Source organism: Monocercomonoides exilis (assembly GCF_001643675.1).
Source record: "Monocercomonoides exilis strain PA203 chromosome Unknown scaffold37-1059404, whole genome shotgun sequence".
Taxonomy (NCBI): Eukaryota; Preaxostyla; order Oxymonadida; family Polymastigidae; genus Monocercomonoides; species Monocercomonoides exilis.
Window position 1 is genome coordinate 906,662 of NW_027150582.1, and position 18,879 is coordinate 925,540.

General features: G+C 40.2%; 6 protein-coding genes across 6 annotated transcripts; 4 read left to right on the forward strand and 2 right to left on the reverse strand.

The window, feature by feature from the left end:
• Nucleotides 1–785: 785 nt before the first annotated feature.
• MONOS_13139 (uncharacterized protein) lies at nt 786–1,403 on the reverse strand (the record flags this gene model as incomplete). The annotated part of the gene is made up of 1 exon (XM_067865820.1): nt 786–1,403. The coding sequence occupies one exon, from the start codon at nt 1,401–1,403 to the stop codon at nt 786–788; it is 618 nt and encodes a 205-aa protein (XP_067723516.1).
• A 163-nt stretch (nt 1,404–1,566) lies between these two features.
• On the reverse strand, nt 1,567–2,216 carry MONOS_13138 (uncharacterized protein; the record flags this gene model as incomplete). The annotated part of the gene is made up of 2 exons (XM_067865819.1): nt 1,567–1,865; nt 2,039–2,216. The coding sequence occupies 2 exons, from the start codon at nt 2,214–2,216 to the stop codon at nt 1,567–1,569; spliced, it is 477 nt and encodes a 158-aa protein (XP_067723517.1).
• A 630-nt stretch (nt 2,217–2,846) lies between these two features.
• Nucleotides 2,847–3,233, forward strand: MONOS_13137 (uncharacterized protein; the record flags this gene model as incomplete). The annotated part of the gene is made up of 1 exon (XM_067865818.1): nt 2,847–3,233. The coding sequence occupies one exon, from the start codon at nt 2,847–2,849 to the stop codon at nt 3,231–3,233; it is 387 nt and encodes a 128-aa protein (XP_067723518.1).
• Nucleotides 3,234–3,743: 510 nt separating this feature from the next.
• MONOS_13136 (uncharacterized protein) lies at nt 3,744–4,925 on the forward strand (the record flags this gene model as incomplete). Its single annotated transcript, XM_067865817.1, has 1 exon — nt 3,744–4,925. The coding sequence occupies one exon, from the start codon at nt 3,744–3,746 to the stop codon at nt 4,923–4,925; it is 1,182 nt and encodes a 393-aa protein (XP_067723519.1).
• A 75-nt stretch (nt 4,926–5,000) lies between these two features.
• MONOS_13135 (uncharacterized protein) lies at nt 5,001–6,227 on the forward strand (the record flags this gene model as incomplete). The annotated part of the gene is made up of 1 exon (XM_067865816.1): nt 5,001–6,227. The coding sequence occupies one exon, from the start codon at nt 5,001–5,003 to the stop codon at nt 6,225–6,227; it is 1,227 nt and encodes a 408-aa protein (XP_067723520.1).
• Nucleotides 6,228–15,876: 9,649 nt separating this feature from the next.
• Nucleotides 15,877–17,754, forward strand: MONOS_16698 (uncharacterized protein; the record flags this gene model as incomplete). Its single annotated transcript, XM_067869582.1, has 1 exon — nt 15,877–17,754. The coding sequence occupies one exon, from the start codon at nt 15,877–15,879 to the stop codon at nt 17,752–17,754; it is 1,878 nt and encodes a 625-aa protein (XP_067723521.1).
• Between the last annotated feature and the right edge of the window lie 1,125 nt (nt 17,755–18,879).

Below are 18,879 nucleotides of genomic sequence, written 5' to 3' on the forward strand. Positions count from 1 at the left end.
CAATCTCCGCTTTAGAGAGCAAAACATTGAGAATGGGGATGTTATGAAATTTTATTTTGGAGAGCAGATTTTCATGAACATGGATTGCAATAGAACTTAATTTTCATTTGAATATATGATTAAAAAGCATTTAACTGTTATTTTATTGAATGAAGACAAAAGAGGAAAGAATTCTATGAAATTTTGGTTTGCATAATATTAAATAACACATTGGAACATAGGTAGGTGAAGCAATTTGTGATATGTTTGTGCAAGGAAAGTGATTGGCCACGCGGAAAGCGGAATACTAATAACGAAAAAAGACCAAGAAATGAATACAAAGCAATGTGATTGGAATATGGTTCAAGTATTGTTACGCAGCTATCTTCTGCTTTGGCAGTCAATAAGACGTGCCTGCGTTTTTTGAAATATGTTTTCAGCGAAGCACAGTCGTTTTTTCATCATGCTGTTGGAACAGGGGAAATGAAGGCCAACAGATTCTGCTCCAGCTCATGCCTTTGAAAGGACAATCAAACTTGAGAGGATTGCTTCAATCATCATCCATCTGGTGTGTTTATTGGATTTGATAAAGGAGCAGACAGAAGTCTTGGAACTTCAGCAACAGACACAAAGTTGCAGACAGAACTCGAAGAAGTCAGAGGCCGAGCAGAAATTGAACGCGCACAATCAGAGGAGGGAGCGTGCACATGTAAAGCAGCAGTACCAGATAAGCGCGGAAGGAGGTTGTTTCCAGACTCTATTTTGATGCCTTGAAGCTAAAAATATAACATTCACAGGAACACCAACTACACTGCCCACGACTCCCACTCGTCTTCAAACGCACAATACGAAACACGAAACACCCCAATCATCCCTTTCCCGTGGCACACTTGCCCAATCGCATACGTTGCATCCCACAGAGCCATCGACAGCATACTTTCCTGAGGCACAACCGCCCCAATCGCAACAAACTCATCCACAATCTCACTCTGCCTGTCCGAGCTCAATTGCAACGACACTCCATCCGATGCCAAACACCCACCCACGCCCACACCCACTTCTCTTCTCTTCTCTCTCCTCCCAAACAGCCTCTCCCCAATAAACGTGATGCTCATTGTCCCGTCCGGCTGTGTCATCCCTTCCACAACTGGCTTCCCCACAATCCGCTCCCGCTCGGCACACAGCTCCACCAGCTCCCCCGTCACAGTCATCGTCACCAGATAGTCCCGCCAGCTCCCACACACACTCTCGTTAACCAGCTTCAAACACTCCAGATGCCCAGGAGCAATCAGAAGCGATTCCACATCCAGAATCTGCCCTTCTTCCTTTTCCTCTTCCTCTTCCTTTTCCTCTTCCTTCTCCAAATCAATCGTGCTACCTTTTCCCACTGACTCCTCATTCATCTCCAAACCATTCGCAGACATTTACACCTGGTCCTCATCTTTTCCCACTCCATCTGTACATCAATCTGAAGTTACATTCAAATGACACATCTGCTGCTTTTACCGCAGCCTCACTCTCCTCTGCTCCTGAAATCTCCTGTTGAATGCCATTGGATGGAGAAGAATTGCACACTTCAGGTTCCACTTAATGCTGTTTGTCTGTATCCGCCTCAGCATCAGCCTTTACAAACCTCAGCCGACTCAGCCCTAGTGCCTCCACAACCATCTGCACCATCGCTTCTTCCAGCTTCCTTTGGTTCTCTTTGATTCTCTCCACAAACTCTCTGTGCGCTGTCGGATACACGCCTTTCTCCTCATTCACATCACCTTCCTCTGCTTCTTCCCGCTCCTCCAGCACCGCCAGCACAATCTCCTCAGGCAACAGAACCACATTCTCCATCCTCAGCCCCGCTGCCGACAGCCCCTTCTCCACAATCTCCTCCACTTCACACTGCAACACCTCGCCCCGTCACTTTCTCGTCCAGTTTCACCTCCACACGCCTCGACTGTTACGATCGCCATATTTGCAGTGAAGGGTCAAACAGATCGTAGATCGACGGGAAAGCATTCAATTCTGGCGCTGCAAAGATCCGCTTGATAAACGAATTCGTGCTAACAGAAAATGGAAGAGACGGAAGCGGGGCGACCAGCGGAACCGAAAGCATCACCGAAAGCGCCACATCTTAGGCACACACGAACAACACCTCTATACAGCACCTCCAGCCCCACCACAACATATCCATGCAGCGTCTGCAGCGCCCGCGGAGACAACAGCAGCTGCAGCGACAGCTGCATCTGCGGCGCATACGCTCCAGCCACCTCAAGCACCACAATCCTCTTTTTGATGAAATTTTCACAATTGATTTAAATAATTTTTGTTTGATTGCTTATTTCCTTTCATATGGGTGATTATTTTTGAAATCATAACTTTTTTCAAGGTCCTTATTTTTTAAATATTGTTTGTATTTGGGAAGAGATTTTGTGTTCAAATGCTAAATTCATCACAACTGGTTTTATACCAATTCTTTAAAACACTAATAAAGAGGCTAATATCTTTTATTGGTCCTTTCATTTTTCAGTGTTCTTTTTTTGAAATTCGGTTGAAATTTTCGAACCGAAATTTTTGATTGAAGAAATATGTTTTCAAAAATAATCACACATATATGCAATCATCAATGTTTCATTTTCTTTTCAAGAATTCATTCGATTTCATTAAGGTTGAAATCAATTGAGACTGAAATTGAGTTGTTTCAGATAGAGATTTAATTCGCAATGGAGCGAATCTACAAACGCAAGGAGCAGGTTTGCTCCTCAATAATGAGTGTTATTATAAATTATGGGTGGTTTTAGATCAAACTTCGCTAACGAATTTTCTTCTAATTGACACCATTGTCCGCATTTGAAATGACGCAAATTCCTGTTAGTATGGCAGACAGCTACAGCGAGGAGAAAACAGTTGATCTTGTTCAAAGGCTCAAGAGAGTTGAAAATTGGATTGATGAAGTGTCAAGGAGCAGAGGAGGACCAAGTCGCACCGGGGCAATGGGAATAATACAAACGAGAAAGGTTAAGAGAGAACGGCCAAGAAGAAGATCTCTGTCGAGATCAAGCGAATCGGAGTCCGAAACAAATATTGCAGATATGATCGAAAAGAAAAGACAGAGACAGCCGTTGAGGGGCCGTCGTACACTTAGTCAAATAAATAAATTGAAAGTCGAAAAGGACAGCGAGAGTGATTCCGAAGGGACAGAAGAGCGGGATGATAAAGAAAGATCAGATGATTTTTTGGGAATTTCCCAGACGATTGGCTGACGCCCAGGAAACAGGCAGGCGAACTGAAGAGATTTTTGGAGTTTTGCATGGCCAGATCGATTAGAATAAACGATGATATCTTAAACACGTTTTTCCCAGAGATGGAAAAGAGTTTCTTCACCAGACACACTGATGCGAGTTGAAACGCCTTTGCGGTGACGGGGGTCACCGCTGAAGGAAGAAAGGACTCACCAGAAGCTATACGAGTCATTGAGCTGCTCCAACCTGCCCTTGAATCGGGGTTTGAAGCTGCCAAGGCGAGTGCAGCCATCACAGCAAGTGAGTGAAGGAAAGCACATATAGAAGAAGAAGAGAAAGAGCGACTGAGTGGGCTCTTCTGCTCATATGCCCTGATTGCAGACTGTATTAGCCGCATTAACCTATTGAAGGTTATTCCCCAGTCAAACTGGGAAAACGTGAAGTGTTTCCTTGAAGTTGGAACGTCCAAGGACTTCCCAGAGAGCCTGAGGAGGTTGGTGGAAAGCACCAGCTTTTTTCGTTCAGAGGGGGATGGCTCAGGGTACGGAGCATCCCCCGCTTCTCCCACAGCCTTCGGCCTTGTCGCAGCCAGGAGCGGACGCTCAAGGAGGTACAGCACAGGCAGGAACGCTCAAGGCTTCGCTTACAGGCAACTCCAAAAGCACGGCTTCGACGGGAGCTTCACGAATTTCAAAGAAAGATGGAGGTCAACACAAGTCCAACCACAGCATGCCCCAGCATCAGCTGGGAGACTTGCCCCGATCACAGTTCCCCTCCCCCCAGCTCCTTCGAGGATATAAGGAGGACCAGCAACAGGGACAGCATCTGGATCGAGCCAATGGGCCTAGAAAAAGCGAGGAGGAAGGAGATCGTGCTTTGCCGCGAGACAGAGAGAGAAGAGAGAGCAACGCAATGCCGCGAGACAGAGATAAACGAAACGCTATCGAATTCCGAGGGAGTGACAATGCAACGGGGAGTCTTATTAAATCAACAGACAGTACCAAGAATGGAACCCGTGGGAGCTTGCGAGAACAACTAAAGGGCATTGAGTCTATTCGATCGAGAGAGGAGGATAGATCAAGAGATCCTGAGAGACCACGAGACGGATGCATGGAGAGAGAACACAGAAGAAGACTCCGTAGATCCCCGCAAGACAAAACAGAAGAACAATCGTTAATCTGGGAAGGAGAAAAAGAAGGGAGTTTGGAGAGCTTCTGGGAAGATTATCGAGCCCCCAATTGGGAGAACTCTGGATGCGAGCTCGAAGACAGTTATTGCAGACATTTTCGAAGGAGAAGGGAATACACAGACACAGTTTGGCCACAGGATGCCAGAAGTGAAGAGGAGTCAAGCGTTTGGACCACCGAAGGAGCCACTTCCGGGGAGACTGGTGAACAGACTGAGCGAGTGGAAGAAGATTGGGGGAGACAAACTAGTGAGCCGTGGTATAAAAGCTCGATGGAAAAGTCCTCAATCCCCAATTTCACTCGAGGAGAGAAAACACAGACAAGAATTTCGGGGAACAACGGAGATGATGAACAATTATTTATCCCTCTTGGAGGAGGAATTGAGGGACGGAGTGGTGAAGCCCACTGCAGAGTCGGAGGTGAAGTGGTTCAACCCGACATTCATGGTGATAAAGAAAAACGGAAAGTGGAGAAAGATACTAGATTGCAGGAAGCTAAACGAAGAAGTGCAGGGAAAGCATTTTAAGATGGATTCCCAGGAGACAGTGGTGGAACTCATGGAGGAGAACGACTGGATAGCAACTCTGGACATAGCGAGTGCATGTCAGCATGTCAAAGTGGACGAATAATTCAGTCCCTATCTGTGCTTCAGCTTTCAAAGTCAATGCTACGCTTACGTAGGGATGCCATTTGGAGCGAAAGATGCACCCAGAGTTTTCACGAAGATAATGAGATGGGCGGAGTCATATATCAGAGAACAGTGGAAAGTGAAGCTAGTTATATATCCGGACGACATTCTCCTCATGCACCCAGACAGGGAAGTTTTGAGATCGATCTTACAGGATATTGCCCAGTTCCTGAGAAATCTGGGCTGGATACTGTCGGAAGAGAAGCTGAATTTGGAACCCACAAGGAGCGTGGAGTTTCTGGGATGGTTGTGGAACTCAAAGAAGATAGAAGTGACGCTCCAAGAAAGGGAGAGAGTGCTTCTCCTGGAGGATGCGTGAACCTGGATAGCATTTGCAAAGGAAAGGAGGAGACAGAAAACGAGAAACCTAGCAGCGCTTCTCGTGAGGCTGAATTTTGTGAGGTTGAAACACCAATTAGCGAGCTAGTGGATGAAGCGCATGCAACACGTGCTGAGGCAGGCAATAGCCTGCGGAGGCTAGAAGGGAATCGTGATAGTCAACCCAATGATACTGGGAGAATTAACACACTGGAGAAAGATCCTACAAGAAAACAGACCAAGGAGTCTGAAGAGAAGGAACAGACCAGCGTTACTAACGACGGACGCTTCAGAGCTGGGATGGGGTGCAGTATTAACAATACCGAGGGAGAACAAAGAGGAGAAGATATATGTCCACGGAAGTTGGACCCTCCAGGAAAGTGCGTTTGCGATAAACGAGAAGGAGTCCAGAGCAGTGTTGAGGACACAAGAGAGAAAGGGAGCATGGCTGCAACAACAGAAGATAGACCATATTCGTCTGAGGACAGACAATATGTCCACGAGATTGACAATACAGAAAAAGAGGGGAGCGCCATCGCTCATCCCAACACTGAGAGCGTTGGAGAAAAAACTGTACAGCGTGGATATTACAATACAGACGGAACATCTCCCGGGAGAGCAGAACACGGAGGCAGATGCACTCAGCCGGATGGCGAAAAAGCCGGACTATGCACTGAGGGGGAAGAAAGTCGCAGAGATAGTACAAACAATCGCACCGAGAATACCAGATACAATTTTAGAACAGATTGCGCTGGTGCCCTGCGGAAGTACTTGGAGACTATCTTCCGTGAGAAGGAAGAGAAAGAAAGAAATGTTGATTAACGAGATTGAACCAGTCCGTTATGGAGAAACATCGGATTGATCTCTAAAGAGGTGAGAAATGATAACCAGAATTTACCCCCATGAGAAGTAATTAGTGTTAGACTGGAGAGGAAAATACATAAGAAGGAAACACTTAAAAGCATGGAGAGAATACATTGGAGCGAAAGACATATTAGCAGCAATATTGAGTAACCTTAATAGTGAAAGAGATACATGGAGAGCGATGCGAAGAATTAACAACACTTGGACAAGTGAAGCACTGGCGATACTGACCCCTTCACAACCAAAGATGCCTCATGGATTATGGGAAAATTAATTGAAACTATCCAATACAAATATTTCAAGGGGAAAGATAAATAAAGCTGAACTTAAAGAATTATTGTAAATTAACATTTTCAGAAGAAATTAAGACGAATGGAGATAAGCTGAGAAGGGGCAAGCAATATAAATAAATGTGGGATTATTCAATTATTACAAAAGGGGAAGAAACCACAGATAACTCAACAGACCCAAAAGCACTCCAGAGGAGAGCCCCCAAACTAACAGAAATTTTGTAATGTTAGAGCCAGATGAGATTGAGAGATTAAGAAGGGAGTGTTTTATATTGCAAGAGAATACAGTATTAATAGAAGTGCAGATAAAGATAACAACAAGGAATACTATAAAAATCGATATTAACAAACACTCAAACGCACTCATCGATGCAGAAGAAACGCTCCGACGTTAGCTTAATTTCACCAGGACAGCTTTTTAGGATGAACATGTGTGGTTGGTATAAGAGAAGGTCTGCCTGCAAGTATGCAGAGAATTAAAGAAGAGTTCGAAGCTATTCAAAGAGAGTATGAAAAACACGACACATTTACCGCGTTCTCGATTAGACATATAGTAATAATACATAAATCAAGAAGAATAGGTTCGGATTGGAAAGAGATTAATGCAGAAGCGAGATGTGAACCGAGTTCAAGAGTGGAACAGGAACTCTTTTCAGTTTACCGGTTTTCGACACGAAATAAATCCTGTTGACGATCAACTTCCAAGAACCCCCTCGTGGAGAAGAAGAAAAGTGGGATATAAATAGAGGAAGGAAGGATATGAGAATTGAGAAAGCAAATTCAGAGATGAAAAATTGCACTGAAAAGACATCAGAAACTGGGTGAGAAGAAGATATGAGGAAGGGGAAAGCTGTCAAAGAAACGAGACTTAAAGCTTTGAGAAGCGATAAAGCAAAGAGAAATAACTTAATCCAACACAACTTATCCCGACAACCCCTGCGTCAGAGAACACCTCAAATAATTCCCAGCAGCAGAAGCGAGCTGACTGGAAGCAAAGACACTGCCTAACAGAGAAAAAAGGGCACGGACCGGAGGAAGCATGGTGTGAAAAGTCAAGGTTAGATGTCAAAGAATTCAAGAGAAATGAATACCCGATCGAGAACGCCTCGGAAACACCCCAAGAAAGGGAGGGAGTAGAGACAGGAGCCGCACCTTCATCCGCAGTCTCTCCAAACATCCGCCGCACGATGACGTGCTAGACAGGAGGGTTTAAGATCATTATATATAAATAAATAAATATAAAATTAAGTAAGAATAAATATTTAAAAAGGGATTTCAAAACTCATTATTGAGGAGCAAACCTGCTCCTTGCGTTCGGATATTCGCTCTATTGCGAATTGATAGAACGCAGTGAGACAGGATTTGCTCCGAAATAATACTAACGCGGATGGAGAGACTCAGAGCGGCTGGGTGCGTCAGAGAGAAACACATTTGGAGGAATATGACGAAACAGGGTGAGATATAGAAGGATCGAGAAAAAGATCAACCGCCCGAAAATATTAATGTGCACATAGAACCTGTTTAGAGAAACATGGGAACAAATAGAAAGTTTTAATCATGCTCCTATTCCTAAACAAGATTTTAATTGTTTTCACAGAGAAGAATTAAATTTAAAATATGCAGTGTGTGATGTTTTGGGGTTGCTCTGTTGATGCAGCAGAAGAGAAGGAGGCAGAGCACGTCACATGCAGTTTTCTTTTCCATGCCTCGCGGAAGCGAGAGTGATTTTTCTTTCTGCTCCATTTTGAGCTTTCGCCTTATTGGATCCCTGCACGGTCTGCAGGAGAGAGCTCCGAGGGGCAATGTCCCCTACCCTCTGGTCTTCGTGATTAAGGCGAAAAGGCGAAGAGGGTGGTGAAGTGAAGCGGACAATGAATTATTTCATTTTTCAATTTTTAATGTTATTGTTTAAGACTTTTGTCTCGCTCTTTTTCCACGTCATTTGGGAGGGCGAAGTTCTCACTTAAACCACCCATAAATCGTGATCAATACTCATTATTTCGGAGCAAACCTGTCTCACTGCGTTCTATCAAAGAAAACGACTAATGAAGCCCTTCAAGAATGCAAACATTAGCTGTTCTTTGGTTTTCGACTAAACAATCAGGAACTCAAAAAAGTCATGAAACTCTTCTTCTTAATCCTTTTACAAGATTGCAGTTTCCCTCTTCCATCGTTTTTCAATTTCATATCGTGAATAAATTTGATTCCAAAAGGGGAAGAAATTAATCTCGTGGAGCTTCATGAATCGAATAACAATTCTCCATTTGTTTTTGATGAATATTTGTTGGTTTGATCAACAGGAAATAAAAAATTGGCATTTCTTGCCTCTCTCAGCTACATCAGGTTGCTTTCATAGAAATCGTTTTTAAATCTTTATTTAAAAGGTGAAACAATTGGGATAGATACGGGAACCTTCTCAATTTGTGGATCATCGTCGATGTTTAATATTTATTTGATTTTGCTTAATTTTAAGGGATATTCATTAAGAATGGATTGCACTTTAAATAAACAGAACGGGAGAATTCATTAATAGTTAAACCGAAGACAGAAATCGAGAGACAGTCCCAATGGAAAAGTTTTCAAGTTTGTTCATATTTCACGGTTTTTTCTTTAAAGCTCAATGATTTTTTTCGTTGGAATAAATTTTTTTCTTTAAAATTGTTTGATGAATTGAAAAGCTGCAGCGTTTCGGAACAAAAAAAGAAAATCGAAGAAATGAACAGATTGATTGATGAAATGAATAAAGAGGAAATTGAACATGTTTACACAACAGAACTGTTCAACAAAATCTATCAAATGATTGAAGAAGAGAAACTGACGATGGAAAATGCAATCTTGCTGTTGAAACACATGGGATATTGCAACATTTTGAAAAGCATATACGTTGAGGACTTTTTCTTTTCTTCATTAAGCGGAAGATTTGAGGAGATGATTGTTGATGAAGAACAGAAAAAAGAAGGAAATGACGAAAAGCTTTTTATCGACCTCGTTGAATGTTATCTTTTGCTTGATAACCGGATGTCTGTGGATCTATATCACATCTGCGTTCCTTGCCTTTTGAAAGCAGCCTAAAAGAAAGAAGAAGATGAGGAAACACAAAAAGAAGCGGAGATATCTTTGCTAGCACTGGCAATATCGGATATATTGTATGACTATTTCCATTTCATTATTGCAATTGTTGATATTTATTTTAATTTCTTATTTGAAACAGCCAAAAGAAATGTTTACGAATGAAATCAAAGAAATCATCCTGCATCATCAGGAGCATCGGAATCTGACTCAGCTTGCCTATCAGTCTGATTGGAAGTTTTTGATAGGCCGATTATTCTTCGATCATAGTCTTGAACATGTTATTGTGAACGAATTGCACTTTGAAAGAGAGGCAATTAGAGAATAAGAAGAGTTAATGACATGACGTGAGGATTGGAAGAGAAAAGAGGAAGAGAAAAGAGTAAAGAAAGCAGAGAAGCGAAAATCCTCGAGCAATGGCTTCGGACGATAGCGTTTTTCTTGGAACACTGTCAGCTGTGGAATGTTGAATTTATTATACTTTTGAGCATCGTTTGAAAGAGTGTATCGAGTGGCAAAGGGTAACTTCAGAGAAATTAGCGACGAGTGCATTTGTGTATATGAAGCAGCAACAACTTACAGAGAAATGACAATTTATGGCTTGTTGAGGAGTGGAGCTGTTGATGTTTTTCTGGAGGAGATTCTTCAGTCAACATATAATGACAAAATGGCGTGTAAAGGCTTGGAATTTTTTGTGAATGCTTCAAGAAGATTGAATGAAAAAGAGGGCTTTCCATTTGAAAAAGCGAAAAGAAAAAAATTGAAAAGGAAAGTGTTTGAAAAGATGGAGGAGGAAGGATATGAAGATGTCATTACAAGTTTTCATGATATAATAGATTTTCTCAACGAAATATATAATCGTAAAATATCAAAAAACTTGGCAGAATATTTTGTGAATGTTTGAGAAAATGAAATTTTTTGTGTTTTAAACTCAAAAACCTTTTTTTTCTTTTCTTTTTTTTTCTATTTTCAACATTTCATTCTTAAGTAATTGTTGAGTTGTTTTTTGAAAATGTCTTTTTTTTCAAAACTTACAAATGCAACAAATGAAAAAAAAGAAAGAAAAATGAAAAGGAAACGAAAGAAAGTTAATTTCCAATTTCATCAAGAATGTGAATTGAGTGGTTTTTTTATCCGGATATCTTTTATATGGGAATGGAAAAATAAAAAAATCTTGATGTCATGAAAGCATGTTTGTTTCTTAAAAATAAACACAAGAAATAATGGGTCAATCAACTCTCTCTTGATAATTTTTCTGGAATTTTCTTGTTTTCTTTCATCTCCAGAATTATCATCTAAAAAAACTTGTTTTCGTGGAATTTTCCTTTTCTTTGGTTTTTCATCATCAAACAATTTTTTTTTCCATAGTTTTATCATCGTCATCATTCCTTATCTTCTCATCTTTCATTTTCTTTTGATTTCTTAATTCATCTAAAAAATCTTGGTCTGTAATTATTTTTCCATGAAAATCAAATCTGTGGTTTTTTTTCTTCAGTGTTACAGAAGGCTCATCAGACAACGTTGAAAGAACAGCTTGCCATTGATTTGACAACACTCCGCTTTTGACAAACGAAGAAACAATTGTTTCAGGTAATACTACTGTTTGCAGAGCCTGGGGAAGATCATCTGCAAATGCTTTTCTTCGAAGAGAGACAGATGAAAATGAAGGAACGAAATATTTCGTGTAAAAAACATTTTTTTGAAGACCGTAAATACTTTACGGTCCAGAAGTTGAGTGAGGTGTGTGCTGTGATGGATGAAAGTAACCACGTTGATGAAGGCGTCAGTGAATTTTTGCCAAATGTCGGGCTGAGCTCTCGATGGATGAGAGTCCAGCAGAAGAAGGCAATTTTCTTCATCTTTGTTCAAAAGAGTTCGTCTTTCCACGATTACTGGAAGGAGAACATCTTCTGCATATCAAACAAATATTGCGTCGGTCATCCAGCCATCATTGTCTTCCTAAATATTCATAAAAGAGCTGAGCGTCACACGCAGTTTGGCTGGAATCTACTTTTTAATTCCAAAAAACAATGCTTTTTTGTGAAAATCTGTCTGTTGTCAATGCAAAACACAACGTTGTGTTTGGTGTATTCATTGGTGTTTTGTTGAATTTAGCTGGTGAGTCTGAAGGATGCACAACAAGCTTTTTGGTTGTATCTGAGAGGCGAAGGGAAGATTCCTCGTTATGAAATATCTTAGAAGAAGAATATTTGTCAATATTCTGAAGATGTTAAAGAAGTTCATAGAAAGGCTGGAGAGAATGTTTATTTGAAACAGGCAATCAATAAATATCAACGTTAGGTGGAAAAGACTATTTAAGGTGTGGATTCCTTTTAATGAATGAGAAGAGCGTTGACTTCGAATTTTCAATTTTTTCTTTTTCTTCTTTAAATAGTTTTTTGTCTGTCAGAAATGACAGATTCCATCGAAAATAAGATAACATAAAAATTTTGATCTGTTTATAAATGAAAAAGAAAACCAATTGTTTCATTTGAGAAACAGAAATGCTCACTCCACTTGAACTTTCACAGCGAATAACATCCTCCACTGTTTTTTTTCTTCATCTGTTAATAGCTCTGGGTGAACTATTTTGCAGACTTTTCTTTTGTTTTCCAAAGCTGCAATTGCTCTGTTAATGACAAAATGGCTGAATTCATGCAGATTGGCTGCATCCACTATCCTTGCCTTTCCATCTGAAACTATTGTTGCAATTCGTTCCAAACGATTTTCTATTTTCCAATAACCAAATGACATCATTTGATTTCTAATATTTCGTAATCCTTGTTCCTTTTTGTTTTTAATGTAAGTCATTTCAAAAAAATTCTGGTAATGACACTTTTTTATTTTTATAAAAGAATTATTTTTTGAAATGAAAAAAAAAAAAAAAATCGAAAAAAACATTTCGATCAAATTCCAACTTGAAAAGCCCTCTTGCTATTTCCTAATCTCCTCGGGTGGTTGCACCAGTCAGAGATGAAGAAGCAAGCCTCCACCCTCTCCTTATCTCCTTATATTGAGAGATTTTGTGCAGAAATTTTTTCTGAATTTCCGAAAACAGAAATTTTCTTTCATGCTGAAAACTGTAAAAAAGAATATGAAAAGCAGGTGGAAATAATAAATTATTAACTATTAAAGTCACGATGAAAAAAAGAACTGAGATAACACCACCCTATTCATAAAAATTGTAACATGTGAAATCATTAGTTTGAGAAAAAAGTTCAAGATGTAAATTTCATTGGAAAGTTTTTTGTCTGATCAAAAATTGTTTAAAGCTCACAATTTTTAATTTTTCACTTTTTGAAAAGACTGAAATTATTATTGACTCTGCAAAATGGAAATAATTTGCTGAATAATATGTGATTGACAAAAAATAGTTTGTCACAGTTTTCTTTTGATAAATGAAATTGTGAAAAGAACAATGAAATATGAATTTTTTGTTGAATTGAAAATTTTAAATTCATGTTATTATTTGTTCAATGTTCAAATAAGCAAGAAATCGTAAAAAAATAATAAACATTTTTGAAAGAAATTGATACACTTCTAATTATTCATTTAGAAAATAATTTCATTTTCTGAAAAATAATCAACCCTATTGTCAATTCGCCTTGGAAAAAAAAAAACCAAGCTTCAATTTCAAAAATGGTGTTGTTTCTTTATCATTAAAGTCAAATACCAAAAAGATAGGGAATGGTGTTCCAAAAAAGAGAGATACAAACATTATAACCAAGTTCTTCACTCAACATTTAAATCGAAATTATGAATAGAACAAACTGAAAGTTTTCACTGAAAGAATTTGAAAATGAATGAATATTGATGTGAAACAAAAATCATTTCAACGCAATAATCTTTCAAATCAAAATGAAAACAAACTCATCAATTAAAATGCATAACATTTTAATTGTCAAGAAAACTTCCATTCAATTTCTTCTCTTCTTGTTGAGAGATGCCACTTTATGGGTCATGTCACTTTTCGTGATCAAAAATGTTTAGCACCCCACAAGCTCCATTGCAAGCCGGACTCGCACCTTCAATTGGTTCTGCTATGCAGATCAGTGGGCCAACGAGTTCCCAATGCAGTAGTTCACAAATGCCAACAGCTTCTTCAAATATCTTTTCACATGCTGAAGTAGAGCTACAGCCTTCTCCCATCTTATCCGAAGCCACAGATTCTCGAAGTATTGATGATTTGTTCAAATCAATATTTGGTGTCGAACCAACAACTTCCCTTTTTGATTTACGAATGCCGAAGACGATGTTGGAGGACATTGCAACGTGCTACAACGAACAGGATTTCAGCCCGGTTTTACATGCATCTCCTCCAGCATCAAGCAGAACGTCCTTTTGGTATCGGGATGCCTTAGACAGAGCAGGTGAACGAGTAGAGAAATTCTTGTATCCTACATTTAAGGCGTTGCTAATGGCGCTTCAAGTCAAGAGCGATGAAGCAGAGAGCCACGAACGGATGATAAAGGACGCAATTCTAATGGTTTCCCAAGCACTTCATGAAGCAAGGAAGTGCAGAATTGAAGGAAGATTCGGTTTTCGCGCAGCAGAAAAGATGGACTCAGAACCATCAGGAGGCCTGTTGACCCAGCGTCAGGCACAGATATTGGAAGAACTATCAAAAGAGCAGAAGAAGCAACAGGGACCTGCATATATTTTTGCTTCTGCAAAGAGCAGTTCCTTTCAAAAATACAACCCGAGGCCACCAACTACCAGAGGAAAACAGTTTTTTCAGGGAAGACCCCGGTCGTCCATGTTTCGAAGCACTGGAGCAAGGAGAGATTATTGGAAGAGAAGCTCCTCGGGACGAACCGCGGGACTGCAGAAGAATTAGAAGAAGCTCAGACGAGAAGGACTTTGGAGGCTGGAAAGATAGGAGGTCGGACAGCAAACTATATTCAAGAATGGAGAAAGATCGACGGAGGAAAACTAATAAAAAATGGAGTCCAGGCGCATTGGCGCAATCGCAGAGCAAGAGATGGTTTGGAAAAGATAAAAACCAGGGACGGAGCAGCACAAATGAGCATGAACCAAAGGATGGCTTTTCGAAAGGAATTGCAGGAGCAGCTGGAAACAGGGATTGTGAGCAGAATTCCTCCCAAAGAGGTGAAATTTCGGAACAGTATTTTCCTCATTCGAAAGAAGTCCGGAGCCTGGAGGCAGATTTTGGATTGCCGAATGCTGAACGCTGCAATGACGAAATCGCATTTCAAATGCGAGAACGAAAGAACTGTCGAAAAATTGATAATCAGGAACGACTTCGCTGTGACAATGGATTTGTCTCAAGCCTATTATCTAATTCCTGTTTCAAACGAACTCAGACCTTATCTGACGTTCAGATTCGAAGGCATCGATTATGCTTTCAACGGCATGCCGTTCGGCTACACAGATGCGCCAAGGTATTTCACAAAAGTCATGAAAAAAGTCACAACGGAAATCAAAAGAAAATGGAAAGTGAGAGTGATATCATACTTGGACGATCTGATTCTCCTGCATCAAGATTTCAACATGTTGAAAGAGATCACAAGCGAGGTGATTCGATTTTTGGAAAATCTGGGCTTGATTATCAACAAGGAAAAATGTTCATTAACCCCGGGGAGAAAGTTCGCTTTTCTGGGATTTGCATGGGACACAGAAACATTCACTGTTCAATTGAGCGAGGAGAGGTTGGGATCTCTCAAAGCGATGCTGAGTCAATGGAGAGTGAAGGCAATAAGAGCCAAAACAGTTCGAATAAAGGATTTTGCCTCAGCAATTGGAAAGCTCAGCGCTGTAAGATTCGTATACCAGGATGCGTCACTTCACCTTGCAGCTCATCATCGTCTTCTGCAGAGGAACGTGAAGACATACGGATGGAACATGACAATGAGGATGAATGCTTCAGTGTTGAGGGAAATGCAGGAGTGGCAATGGATGTTGAGCCGGAATCGACGGAGAACATTACAACCAGTGTTTATTCCCCAGGCTGTGTTAACGACAGATGCTGCGGAAACAGCATGGGGTGCAACATTCAGAGTGAACAACAATATTATGGATTGGCACGCCAAGTTCCCCAACTATGCCCGCCGCCAATCATCCAACTTCAGAGAACAACTAGCTGTTTTGCAAGCGCTTCGCCATTTTTCTCGGACAATTCAAGAAAACAAAATATCCCATCTGTTGCTTCGATCGGACAACAGCTCAGTGGTTTTCAACATAAATCGTTGGAGCGCTGGGAAGAATCTTCGACCAGTGTTACGCAAGATATGGAAATGGACGGAGGAGAGGAATCTGACAATAAAAGCACAACATCTTCCAGGAAGAAAGAACCACAGAGCAGATGCGCTGTCACGATTGGAAAGGGCAGGCGACTACGAAATAAAGGACGAAGCACTCGAAGAGTTTCTTGCACAGTTGAAAGTGAGACCGACTCTCGATGCTTTTGCATCGGAACACAATCACAAAGTGGAAAGATGGTGTGGAGTGGGCAGTCCAATTGCCGAAGACGGATTGACAGTTCCTTGGAGCAACGAGTGTGTTCTAGCTCATCCACCGATACCTCTGATTCCGATGGTAATACGAAAGGCTCAGATGGAGAAAGCTCGAGCGATTATACTCCTGCCGAGCTGGAAGGGTCAGAATTGGGACATCCTTCTTCGAACAAGCAATTATTACAGCTTGGAGTTGAATTACAGCTCCAAGATTCTTCTGGAGGGTCCATGGATGAAGAGGACGGGAGCCTGCCTTCCTCCAGGGAAGATGAAAGTGATCTTGCTGAATCCATCAAGAAGAGAGGTGAAGCCTGGTGGATGCACGCGCTTCATGAAAGAAATGTCCGCTTGGAGCTCGCAGAGGAGTGCAAGGCTGGAATCGCACAAACGACATGGGATGGGTATCTATTCTGTTTCGCACACTTTTCAGACCAGTGGAAGAAGTGTGCCCATGGGCATATACCAGACAACTTGCCGGACTGGACCGTCAAATGCGCAGATGTATTTTTGACAATGAAGAATAGAGGATTCAAGGTTTCTGTTATACAGATGGTAAGAGCAGCAGTGTCATTTTATTCGGTTCTAGCTTTCAATACAGCATTGGGAGATATTGCAATCATCAGGATCCTATTCAGAGCATTTCGAAGAAACGACACATCAAGAAAGAAGATGGCTCCAGAGATTTGGAATCCGAATGTTTTGTTAAAATACTTCACCGAGTTAGGCCCAAACAACAAGTTATCTTTCAAGACATTAACAATGAAGGTTATCACCTTGACAATGCTCTTCTCTGCCTGCAGATTTACAGAATTGGAGCGTGTCAACATGGAGAACTCTCGGTTTGAAGAGGAAGGTGTATATTTGGACACAGTGTTGAAAACATCACACACACGGTCAGAGATTGCAGTTCCTTTTCTACACGATCTCCCACTTATTTGTCCAGCTTCTGCAATTAAGGATTTGTATTTCCTGGTAAAACAAAAACAGAACAGCAACAAACTTCTGCTCAATACTACAACATTCGAGCCGCTGACTGCTTCGGGTATCCGCAAGTTAGCTAAGGAGGCAATGAAGCTTGCAGGAGTTCCTCAGAGATTCAAGCCGTACTCTTTAAAGGCAGCAACCTTGTCAACATTAACAATGGCAGGAATCCCGCCTTCACAGATTGCCAAGTTTGCAAGGCTTTCACCGAAGACAGATACTCTGGTTAAGCACTATTTCAAAACCAATTTGGCATCGTCAATGGCACGAGTAATAGCTGGAACAATGAAGGAACAGAAGATTGGTGACTGTGAGAAGGAAGAAAGTCCGATAGTTAGTGATGAAGAGGAAGAAAAAAGAGAACAATCCACTGATGGAACCCTTTCAGAAAAGGAATCCAAGTGTGAAGAAGTTGAGGCATCTATGGAGGAGTTGGTGGAAGAAGAAAAAACGAAGACCGTCAGGATGACAAGGACAAGAGGAAAGAAGTCGCATATTCAAGGAGAGGACGATAGAACTCAAGACGCATTGAATTGTGAACAGCACAGACAAGAAGAAGAAAAGGACATTTTCATTATTCGCACAAGGGCACAAGCCAAAAGAGAGTCCAAGACATATGATTTCCGCTCCTTCGGTCGAAGTCCAGACGGCAAAGCAACAGCTTCCAACTAAGTTTTTCTCTCAACAAGAAGAGAAGAAATTGAATGGAAGTTTTCTTGACAATTAAAATGTTATGCATTTTAATTAGAAAAGAAAACAAACATTCAATTTCTTCTCTTTGCCCACCCCCCTTTTTTGTTACCCGACCCCTTTTTGATATTTTTTTTTTTTTTTTTTTCTCTTCTCGCGCCAATATGGTTTTTTATGGCGCAAAATATTTTGAGATCAGTACATGTCGTCATGCCTTTTTATCACTTCAAGTGACATGACCCATTAAGTGGCATCTCTCAACAAGAAGAGAAGAAATTGAATGTTTGTTTTCTTTTCTAAAAAAAGTTCTTGAAAAAGAAACACTTCACTTCTCGTTCAAGAAAAATGAATATCAAATTATGATTCCATTCAAAATATGGCAAAGCAATTAGTCAAAAATGCAAATATACAAATATTCATTGCAATTCACAAACAATAACTTATAATGAATAAATTCAAGAGTAATTAAAATGGTTATTTAAGAAAAATATTTGTAACTTAAAAAAAAATAATTATTAAAAAAAAAAAAAATCGAAAAAAACATTTCGATCAAATTCCAACTTGAAAAGCCCTCTTGCTATTTCCTAATCTCCTCGGGTGGTTGCACCAGTCAGAGATGAAGAAGCAAGCCTCCACCCTCTCCTTATCTCCTTATATTGAGAGATTTTGTGCAGAAATTTTTTCTGAATTTCCGAAAACAGAAATTTTCTTTCATGCTGAAAACTGTAAAAAAGAATATGAAAAGCAGGTGGAAATAATAAATTATTAACTATTAAAGTCACGATGAAAAAAAGAACTGAGATAACACCACCCTATTCATAAAAATTGTAACATGTGAAATCATTAGTTTGAGAAAAAAGTTCAAGATGTAAATTTCATTGGAAAGTTTTTTGTCTGATCAAAAATTGTTTAAAGCTCACAATTTTTAATTTTTCACTTTTTGAAAAGACTGAAATTATTATTGACTCTGCAAAATGGAAATAATTTGCTGAATAATATGTGATTGACAAAAAATAGTTTGTCACAGTTTTCTTTTGATAAATGAAATTGTGAAAAGAACAATGAAATATGAATTTTTTGTTGAATTGAAAATTTTAAATTCATGTT